Source organism: Ceratotherium simum, chromosome 38, assembly GCF_057802395.1.
Source record: "Ceratotherium simum simum isolate JZ-2026a chromosome 38, ASM5780239v1, whole genome shotgun sequence".
Taxonomy (NCBI): domain Eukaryota; kingdom Metazoa; phylum Chordata; class Mammalia; order Perissodactyla; family Rhinocerotidae; genus Ceratotherium; species Ceratotherium simum.
Window position 1 is genome coordinate 17,583,471 of NC_141937.1, and position 10,507 is coordinate 17,593,977.

At 39.8% G+C, this 10,507-nt stretch overlaps 1 protein-coding gene across 1 annotated transcript in view; it reads left to right on the forward strand.

Annotated features, from left to right (window-relative positions):
- Window positions 1–4,993, forward strand: part of HECA (HECA ribonucleoprotein granule regulator) — a 46,091-nt gene extending 41,098 nt beyond the window's left edge. The window contains exon 6 of the mRNA XM_087424962.1: window positions 1,411–4,993. Coding sequence (XP_087281088.1) covers window positions 1,411–1,575 — 165 coding nt within the window. The 3' untranslated portion in view covers window positions 1,576–4,993. The remainder of the gene's footprint in view (window positions 1–1,410) is intronic.
- The last annotated feature ends 5,514 nt before the right edge of the window (window positions 4,994–10,507 follow it).

Here is a 10,507-nt window from a genome sequence, read left to right on the forward strand (position 1 = left end):
GCACTGGGAAGGCCCTGGAAGATCTCGTCCAGCGTCCTTATTTTCCACGTACAATGGAGGCCTGAGATATTGAATGTTTTACCCAGGTCCACACAAGTGTGTCACAGCTGTGGGTAGAGCCTGTGCCTCCCTGTCTGGTATTCTTTCTACTGCGCCACTGGGAGGCGGGGGGATTATTTCCTTATCTGTAGGGAGCAAGGCAGAATGGCATCCCGCCACACTCAGCCTGTTGCCACATATATTTCTTTCTTAAAAAATCGACGCCCAGACCTTTATTTTCTGGCCCTCTACTGAAATGGAAAACAGGCTTGATTACTGTTTAACTTTGAAAAAATATCAATTAACTATATTCACTGTGGAGGTACAAGTGTTAGACACTACTAAGGAATCAAGGAAGGTCTTCAATAAGACTCTGAGGCAAAAATAAGCAATCATTAGTTTGGAGAAAGGAATAACAGGTTAAAGAGAGAGGTTTGCTCAGAATCTCACTTTTACTGTTGTTCAGAGAGAGAGTCAATTAAAGGGAGTTTCTCTCAGGTTACAGGAAGGTCGTACATGTAATGGCTGAGTGTGGGCCCTGGGGTGGGCTCCTGAGGTTCAAATCCTAGCCTTTCTGCTTCCTCGCTTGTGGTCTTGGGCATGCTGCTTTATCAACAGGTGCCTCGAGTTCATCATCTAAAATTCACATGCTCCTACCTACCTCACAGGAGTGTTCTGAGGACAAAATGGGGTTATACTTTAGTACATTTTTAGAATGAATCTAAATTGAGAGTCTGCTGTATTTATAATTTCTGGTTACTCACTCACGTCCTTGGGCCTAGTGCTGGCAGCTGAGTATTGTGCTGTGAGCGAGGCCGGCGTGAGTGAAGAGAGAGTGTGCGAGTGGCCGCAGAAGCCTCGGGGTAAACACAGCCCTTCTTCCTGGATTGTTAATTTTACTTGAATATTTTAGGGAAATTTTGTTTTTTCATCTAAGAAAACACAAATGCAGAAAGGAGTAGAATGAAAAATATATATGAGTTTTTAAAATAAACCTAGAATCTTCAGAAAAGTTTCATGCAGGTTTGGGTGAGGAATGTCAGTTTCAGCCACCCTTGAAAATCCAAGGAAAGGGGTTTCCTATTGTCAGGGAGACTTCAGTGGGGAAGTTTACAAGTTTAGAATTTTCTTTCTACCAGGAGGTGATGCTGCCTGTTGGGAGAGAAATCAGGAGTTGTTCACCTCGCAGCCTGATGATGAATACTGGATCTGTGTATCTCATGCTTTGCTTACCCTGTTTTTGGTAATAAAAGGCTGCGTTACTGAACTCTTCTCAGTTTCCCAGAAGTGGCAGTCTTGCATTTTGGTTTGGGTGACTTGGACAGTGTTGGGGGCAGAAGGGTGGCGGCTGACGTGTCCGTGTCCCCGCAGGCCCGCCTGAACTGCAAGCACTGCGGGAAGCCCGTGATCGACGTGCGCATCGGGATGCAGTACTTCTCTGAGTACAGCAACGTCCAGCAGTGTCCGCACTGCGGGAACCTGGACTACCATTTCGTGAAGCCATTTTCCTCCTTCAAAGTTCTCGAAGCTTATTGATGAAAGCTTTGCTTTAGTAATAGCTATTTTATTGATATTATTACTTTATTACATATCTTTTATAGGGAAACATTCTGTGACATTAATTTCTTTTCTAATTTAACAGAGAGCTCCTTTGTGTGTGTGCCACTAAGATGGGGCTTGCCCTCTCTCGACTCCTGAGTGTTAGTCTGTGGTCATGACCAGAGCCCAAATGGGTCACCCTGTGAGTCCGAGTTAGCAGTTCACTGTCACCAAGAGTCTCCCATGCAGCTTTTAAGGTGATGGGGAGGATGGGGTGAATTTAGGAAGGGATTATGTGGTTATAAACTAAGAGCATGGTAGGAGCTGGGAGGAAGCTTTTACTAAAGTGTTAACTGTCTAAAGACCCACTCTTAGATCTTCTCTGGGCCTTGGAAAACCACGTGACACGTGAATGTAAGTCTGCGCCTGGAGAGCTGACGGTGTTAGTCTGTCCTGGTGTGGCGATCTGCAGCACACACTGACCTGCAGTTTACCCTCATGGACAGATATTTGAAAGCGGACATGAGCGCGGTTTCGTCACTGTTGTGATTTAACAGTCTGTTTTCATACTGAAAATAATATCCAAATTATAAGACATATGAAAGCTATTGGTGTTGCAAATACTTTTAGTAAAGCTGACCTAGAACGGAGAGAATATACTAGATGAATATGAAAGTGATGACATTCACTCAAGAGGGCAGACCCCCGTTATTTGAATTGTCTTCGAAGTTGGTCTCATCAGCTCTGAAGGAGGATCCAGGAACAGCTTGATTTGGGCAGTGCTCATTTCCAGAGGTTGCACTGTGGAAGTGCCGTTTGGTGTCAGAACTTCTGACAGGTAATTCTCACAGCACAGACTCTAACTGGGGAGTTTCAGAACCATTACTGCCACACTTACCTTCCCCAAAAGTGCTCATGGCCATGTTTTACCCATTTAATGTTGAGTTTCCAAAATCAAAGATTTGACCCTAGGAAGGAAGGGAAAAAATTGTGAGGATATGAAGAAAAGAATAATTTTAATATTTTCTTTTTAAGTATGTTTCATTTTGGAAAATCACGGATTGTAATATATAATAATATGTTTGAAAATAGATCATTCTCAAGATCCCCATGATACCTTACCATTGGCAAAAAAAGATGATAATTTATGTAACTGGATTAGTCAGAGCATTGGACTTTCCAAAATACAGCCTTCTGTTCATTAGATCTTGATGATTTTAATAGGTGACACCCAAACCCTTATAGAATTGGAATTGGAATATGATTTCTCAAAAATGAATTGGATAATTTCAAGTATAATATGCATATATGCCAAAAGAATGCTGAAAATATAATTATTTTATGGGTAGCCAAATTTGGGGTTATGTGAACATTTTATATTACTCATTTGGTTTATCCCATTTTTTTCTCAGAAAAACGGTTGTTTTTCCTCTCAGAAGTGTTTGGGCATTATTGCAAGTGAGTGTCATTTCTACTACATGAAATATTTGATGTTTTGTTTGAAACAACACAGCATTAAAGAACCAATGTACTGACTAACGTTCTTCATCCTTTCAGTTTGGATGATTGTAATTCAGTTTACCACATCTAGTTTGGTGTTTGATGATCTGAGGAATATTACACAATGGGGGAGATGCTCAATGCCTATAAGAAGCAAAAAATCATTATTGGTCTGATGGTATTTGATGCAACTAAAACAGGTCTGTAAGAATGACCCTTGCTAATTTGTCTTTAATACACAAAGCTGTAATTGTGAATTAACTGTTTGCCTGTTGATTCTCTCATGTACCCAAGTATAAAAATTGGTAAGTGTCTCTTGTCTTCAGACTACCATTTGGATTTTATGTCTGAATTTAAAATGAATAGTAAAATATTTGTAATGCTGCTCTCTAACCCACCTAAACTTTTATAGAGAAACCTGCTTATATTGTTGTTCTGAAGCTTAGTTTCCACAGAGATCGCATTCAGCAAGCTCCTCAGTCTAAAACTGCTGTGAGTGTCGTGTATGATGCATTCAGTGTTTTCTCCGTCTATTGTTTTCTATTTCCTGAAAAATAAGTATGACGAGGTTTCACTGTAATTGGGTGAAATTTGCTTTTGGCCTTTATTTTGATGATCAAGTTAGGATTCTGTGGATGCCACAGTTATATAAAAGGAGAGGCCTGGGTGTCATATCTGAGGATATCTTTTGCCTTTAAGGCATTGCATTCTCGTCTAAAAGGGAAAATTTGGCTGATCTGAGAATAAAATATAATTGAGTGTGCAACGATGTGAAGAATAAATCTTATTTTGGAAATCTGCCGACCTTAATATTTTCCCCACACTCTCTCCAAGTCCTTTGCTCTATCTCGATGGGAGTTGGAATATGTCAAAAAAGATAATTATTTGTGTGGTTTGGATATTAAAGGATATTAGTCACGCAGGAGATCCATTTTCTGTTTTTCTGATGAATAGTGTTCAATAACATGAACCACTCATAAGTGAGTAATAATTTCAACATGATTTTTCTTCTACTCTAACTTTTTTTTATCATTTATTTTAAAGAGTTGCCTACCTTGAACAAATAAAATTATCTGCTTGAACTTAGTGAGAAGACTTTCTGATGGTCTCATCGTTTTCTCTTCAGACCAGCTTAGCTCTCCAGTCTCTTCTGGTTGCATCTGAAGCAGTTGATATACTGGGTTTATACCTTAAGAGAGAGACATTGGCATGACATTGGGGAGTGGGGTCAATTGTCCCATTCTAATTAAGAAAGAGCTTTCCCTAAGCAGTCATTAATTTCCAGTTTTTGTAAAAGATGTTCATTTTTAGAGTAAGAAGCATTTTCATATCTGTTTGGGGGAAATGAACTCATCAGGAAAGAATATTGTTAGATGTTTAAACCCTAAAACTAACAGATATCTGATGCATAACTTGCTAGACAACCAAAACTAACTTGCTGAGATCTTTGGTTTTGTCCTGTAAGACCAGTGCTTGACATCCAGTCTGTTCTCCTGAGCCCAGGTCAGTAACTCCAGGTTGCTTTTCTCTTCAGTCTCATAGTGGCAGCCTTGATCATTTTCCTTGGAGGTTGGGGAGGAGGTGAGGAGAAGGTGCTCTTCAGTGTTTTGGTTCCTATATTAGGATGCTGCCTAACCCAGCTCATCTCAATGTCCTGTTGACTTTATTATTATTCCAGGTAATTGAAAGAAAATATAGTGGATGGGCGTCATTAAAACCAGCTCAAAAGTATATTCTTGTCAGTAAAGATTTCTTGTTGAGATGTCTTGGATTGCACTTTTGTGGAGGGAAGACAGTGTAAATAGTTAAAGAATGTTGATAAAATTGAAACATTTGGTTATGGAATTGTATGTGGTCTTAGAAGGTTTCTGTTTGTGAAATGTATGTATTAAAATAATAAAATTTCAGAAACTAACATTGTACTCTCTCTCTTTATTGTGTCACTTTATTTTTTGTTGGGATTCAAGGTTTTCAAGCCTGGGCTAGTTTGATCAGAAAAGATAGTAGAGAAGACTTGCTGAGGTTTTGATCCCTATTCAGTAGCCATGCCCAAGTCAGCACTGCAGCTAATAAAAACTGTGAATTTTTTGTGCTGCTTGAAAGTGGTGTGTCACCTGTAAACTCCCTCTGCAACCAAGCGAGCATCCTGTATAACAAAGCTGGTTCCCTATGGAGAGTCCAAAATTACTGTTCTGGTTATAGGGAATTCTATTGAAAAGATAGATAATCCTATTCTACCAGTGTTTTCTTTGGTTCCTAGACCTGTAACAATTTTCATAATGAAGAGACTTGATTATATGCTTCTTCATTATGAGAAAATGGAAACTGAGTTGTAATTAAACTTCTTGCTGACACTATGCACTGTGATCAAGTATAGTTTATCTTGTCTCCTTTATTTCGGATAGTCTCAGCTAATGGATTGAAATCTATAAAACATTAGAACATGGGGTAAGATGGGGAGACGTGGGTGAGGAGAGAGTCTCCCGTCTGCCAGTGGATTCAAAGCCACTTATTTACTACAGACTCTGACACATAAATTTTATTTTATTTGAAGGGTTAAGGACTTGGGATATTGTGATTTCTACGAGGGTAATTTATGTCAACAAAATTCCTTTGCAATTGTAAGGAAAGTACAGTTCTTAACTGTAGTAGGAAAAAACCAGAGTTAAACTGATGGATAGGAATTAAGTTGAATGAAAGAAAAGTCGTATTTGTTCTTAGTGGTTTCCATTTCTTTAAATCTTATATGTTTTGACTTAAATTTAGCAGCAATTAGATGGCTAATTATGTAGACTGTTTTCTCTAGTAAAGAGTTAAATTTTGGGAAAAAAAAGCTTGTCTTCAGCTCTTCATGTTCTCTCAGCTCGCCACACCTGGGATAAACCTTCCCTAATGATTGTGAAATATCTGAAGACGGTCAAGAACCCTACAGATGTACTATTTGAAATAATGTATTTTTAAGGAATATTTTTCTTCTCATGGCAGTCTTTAGCATTGTGGTAGTGACTTTATAAGCTTGATCTAAGCCTCAGGGATAGCAAAAAATAAAAATAAACAAAGCACTTTGCCTCACGGAGTCAATAGAACAACACTGATTACATTGGTCAGTGTTCAGATGGAATCGGCCAGCTTGGCACCATTTCCTGGTGGTGGGTGGACACCGTGCACGTGGGTCTCATACCCTGATTGAAAACATAGAGCATATCTTAAATCAAGTCTAGAATATCTAGTTACGTTCCTCAGAAACCTAAAAGTGGAGAAGTCATAGCCATAGCAGTCACAGGATTTAGGGATGCCAAAACTTTAGAGCAAGGGCTGTGCTTTTCGTTGTAGTCGCATAGTGTATTTGTTAAATTGCGTTGAGTATTGTACTTATTTTAGAGACAAACTTAGGCCCAGAGAACTTAAATCTATGTAGTAAGTTCACAGAGTTCATGGCTAACTGGGAGTTAAGTCTGGATTCCCTCTTCTCGTCCTCAGAATGAGGTCAATGGGTGGGTACTTTGTTCTCAGCTGAGAGGTAAATTTGGTTTTGTTTTTTTTTTTGATGAGGAAGATCTGCCCTGAGCTAACATCTATTGCCCATCCTCCTCCTTTTTTCCCCTTTTTCTCCCCAAAGCCCCAGATAGTTGTATGTCATAGTTGCACATCCTTCTAGTTGCTGTATGTGGGATGCCGCCTCACCTCAGCATGGCTGGACAAGCGGTGCAACGGTGCGTGCCCAGGATCCAAACCCGGGCCGCCAGCAGGGGAGCGTGCGAGCTTAACCGCTAAGCCAGGGGACCAGACCCTGGGTTTGTTTTGACAAGGTGCTAGGGTTAAAACGTGTAGTGGCCCTTGCTTCAGCAGCACAGGTGCTAAAACGGAAGTCACTCTGAGAGGCCCTGCTGGGTCCCGTGCATGAGGGCAACAAGCACATTTTAAAGCATCCCCTATTTTTAAAAAAGAAAGCCAACAGGAACACTTTTCTAAAAGTGAAAAATAATATTTGAAATCAATTTTGTTTTATCTCATTTTCCTTGCACTAATTTGTTGACATCTGTTTTTGTTCTCTTTTATTTTATTTATTTATTTTTTCCCCCAAAGCCCCAGTAGATAGTTGTATGTCATAGCTGCACATCCTTCTAGTTGCTGTATGTGGGACGCGGACTCAGCATGGCTGGAGAAGCGGTGCGTAGGTGCGCGCCCGGGATCTGAACCCGGGCCGCCAGCAGCGGAGCGCGCGCACTTAACCGCTAAGCCACGGGGCCGGCCCTGTTTTTGTTCTCTTTTAAGTGAGATCATTTCTTGAAGAGAACTTCGTGTAAGGTGACATTTTAACAGTCTACACTAAGAATCCATCATTTTATTCACTTTAGTCTCTAACTTGGAGATATTTGTGGATTCAGACACGTCAAGCTTTTGGATTTGATGGCATCGGTCCACTTTGGGCAGGGTTTTCCTTTTTGACTAACTTTTCAAACAATTTCTCTGTGTGTTTCGTTTTCAACTTCTCACTCTTGTGTCTGAGGTTCTGGTATCTCAGACTTTTTTGAGCTGCTAGACCCAATCACTGTTGGTTTGAATTCCACACAGCCTTAGGGGGAGAAAGTGCTGATTACGTGTTTCTTTCAGAGAATTACGATTTTTCGTGTTTAGGGGCTATCTCTTGAGCTAATAATTAGTGATATTCCAAGTTACTGCAAAACCATGGGCTGCCAATCAGTGCCTTACACTTGCTTTTCATCACGTTAGCAAATCACGTATTTTTCTGAAGCTCTGATGATACAGCAGGTGGTTGATGATGAAGTAAAGCCAGGTGAGCCTCTAGGCTTGGGTTTGTCTGAGGCTTCAGGACCGAGTGGCTCTAAAAAGAGTGGTTTGGGCAGGGAGGGGGATGGTGCCAGTCTCGGGGGCCGTTGTGACTATTTCAGAAAGCTTAATGGAGACCATAACGTGGCTCACCACAAGATGCACAGGATGTCTAAAAGGTCAGTTTACTTTTGGCAGGAGTTTGGGCAAGCTTGGTTATCTCACACTGCTCAGAAACACGCAGTGGCATATGCCTTTGATGAATGGTGTATGAGAATGCAAATAAGTTATTACCTAATAAACGCGTGACCTTTCAAAACAGCATAGGGTCGTATTAGGTGGGAGTGGTCTTTGGTGATGGCAGGGTTGGGAAAAGGACGTTATTTATTTATTTATTTATTTTATTTTTTTATTTATTTTTGTGTGAGGAAGATCAGCCCTGAGCTAACATCCATGCTAATCCTCCTCTTTTTGCTGAGGAAGACCAGCTGTGAGCTAACATCTATTGCCAATCCTCTTCCTTTTTTTTTTTTTCTTTCCCCAAAGCCCCAGTAGATAGTTGTATGTCACAGTTGCACATCCTTCTAGTTGCTGTATGTGGGACGCGGCCTCAGCATGGCCGGAGAAGCGGTGCATCGGTGCGCGCCCGGGATCCGAACCCGGGGCACCAGTAGTGGAGTGCGCGCACTGAACTGCTAAGCCACGGGGCTGGCCCAGGACGTTTTTTAAAAGTGTTTTTTTCTAATCCTTTTCTTCTTACCTCATGTGCCCGTCTCTGTCTCCCACCTTGTCTTTTCCCCTGCTTTCCTGTTGCCTCAAGTCCGTTAACCATTGGAATACAGTAAAAGCTGCCTGACAAACCCAGACATGAGTTGGTCAGTAAATCAAAAAAATTAGTTTAAAAATAGCTTCCTATAATTGGCATAGAGATAGACAAGTTGATCAACGGAGGGATGGAGTCCAGAAATAGACCCATGCTTGCACTTACATGTATGGTCAATTGATTTCTGACAGGTGTAAAGAGAATTCAGTGCAGGAAAGACAGTGTAACAAATGGAGCTGGAACAATGTGATTCCCATGTGCAAAAACCAACCAATCAAACCTGGGTCCATGCTCACACCATATTTTAAAAAAAAGTGGATCATAGATCTAAATGTAAAATCTAAAAATGGATAAAATTGGATTTTATTAAAATTAAGAACTTCTCAAAAGACATTATTAGAATAAAAAGACAAACCACAGACTGGAAGAAAAGGACTTGTACCCAGATATATGAAGAACTCCTAAAATGTAGTAATAAGAAAACTAGACCCACTTAAAAAAAAAAGGGCAAAATATTTGAACGCGCTTTGCCAAAAAACAATAAGAATGACAAATGAATACATGATAAGATAATTAATCATTAGGGAAAGCAAATTAAAACCACAATAAAATACCACTACTCAGCCATTGGAATGACTAAAATTAAAAAGACAGAATACCAATTGCTGGCAAAGACGTGAGGTTTCGAACCCTCATACACTGCTGATGGGAAACAAGTTGGCAGTTTTTGAAGTTAAACATCCTATCCTATGTCGCAGCCGTTCCACTTCTCCATATTTACCCAAGAGAGATGAGAGCGTGTCCACACAAAGACGTGTTCATGAATGCTGATAGCAGCTTTTTTTTTTGGTAAGAGCCCATAACGGAAACAACCCAAATGTCCATCAACAGGAGAATGTATGAACAAAATATGGGATATCCATACAGTAAAATACTACTCAGCAATAAACAGGAGCAAACTATTGATACACGCAACAACCTGGGTGAATCTCAGAATAATTACACTGGCATGAAAGAAGCCAGAGGAGAAAAGAGTACATACTGTGTGATTCCATTTATGTAAGACTTGAGAAAATGCAAACGCACCTACAGCGACGAATCAATGGTTACCTGGGGATGGATGGAGGGATAATAATGGGGAGGGGAGAGAGATGATTCCAAAGAGGCATGAGGAAATTTGTGGGGGTGACTGTTGTGTACATAATCTTGATTGTGATGATGATTTCATAGATATATACAGCTGTCAAAATTTACTGTATACTTTAGCTATGTGTAGTTTATTGTATGTTACTCATACCTCCATAAAGCAGAAAAAATAACCCCCCAAGGGATGACTTACATACCATAAACATTTTATTTAAATTGAAACCAAGAATACACATTCGTTTAACAGATTTGGTTCTTTCATTTGTTTTAATGTGTGATCCTTGCAGTCGTAGGACCATGCTGCCTTTCTTACAAAATCTCCTTTTGTGGTGTATTCTCTAAGCATACTTCCTTCTCTTTAAAATGGAATAAGAATTAAGGACATGTGAGAAACAATTTCAATATAACAACTCTGTAGACTTTGGGATTTCTGTCCCCTGATCTTTTACTGTAATATCTCTGGTTAATTCAACAACATTTTTGTGTGTATATGATTTGCCTTAACTTTCCAAAGCATCATACTGAGTTATGGAAACAGTATTTTAATAATTATATATCATTGATTTATGTACTATTTTTATTAAATTGCATTATTGCAGTGATACGCATAATTGGCGTAAACAAGTTTGAGTGAAACAGGCAAACAGTTAGCCATTGATGATTAAGTAG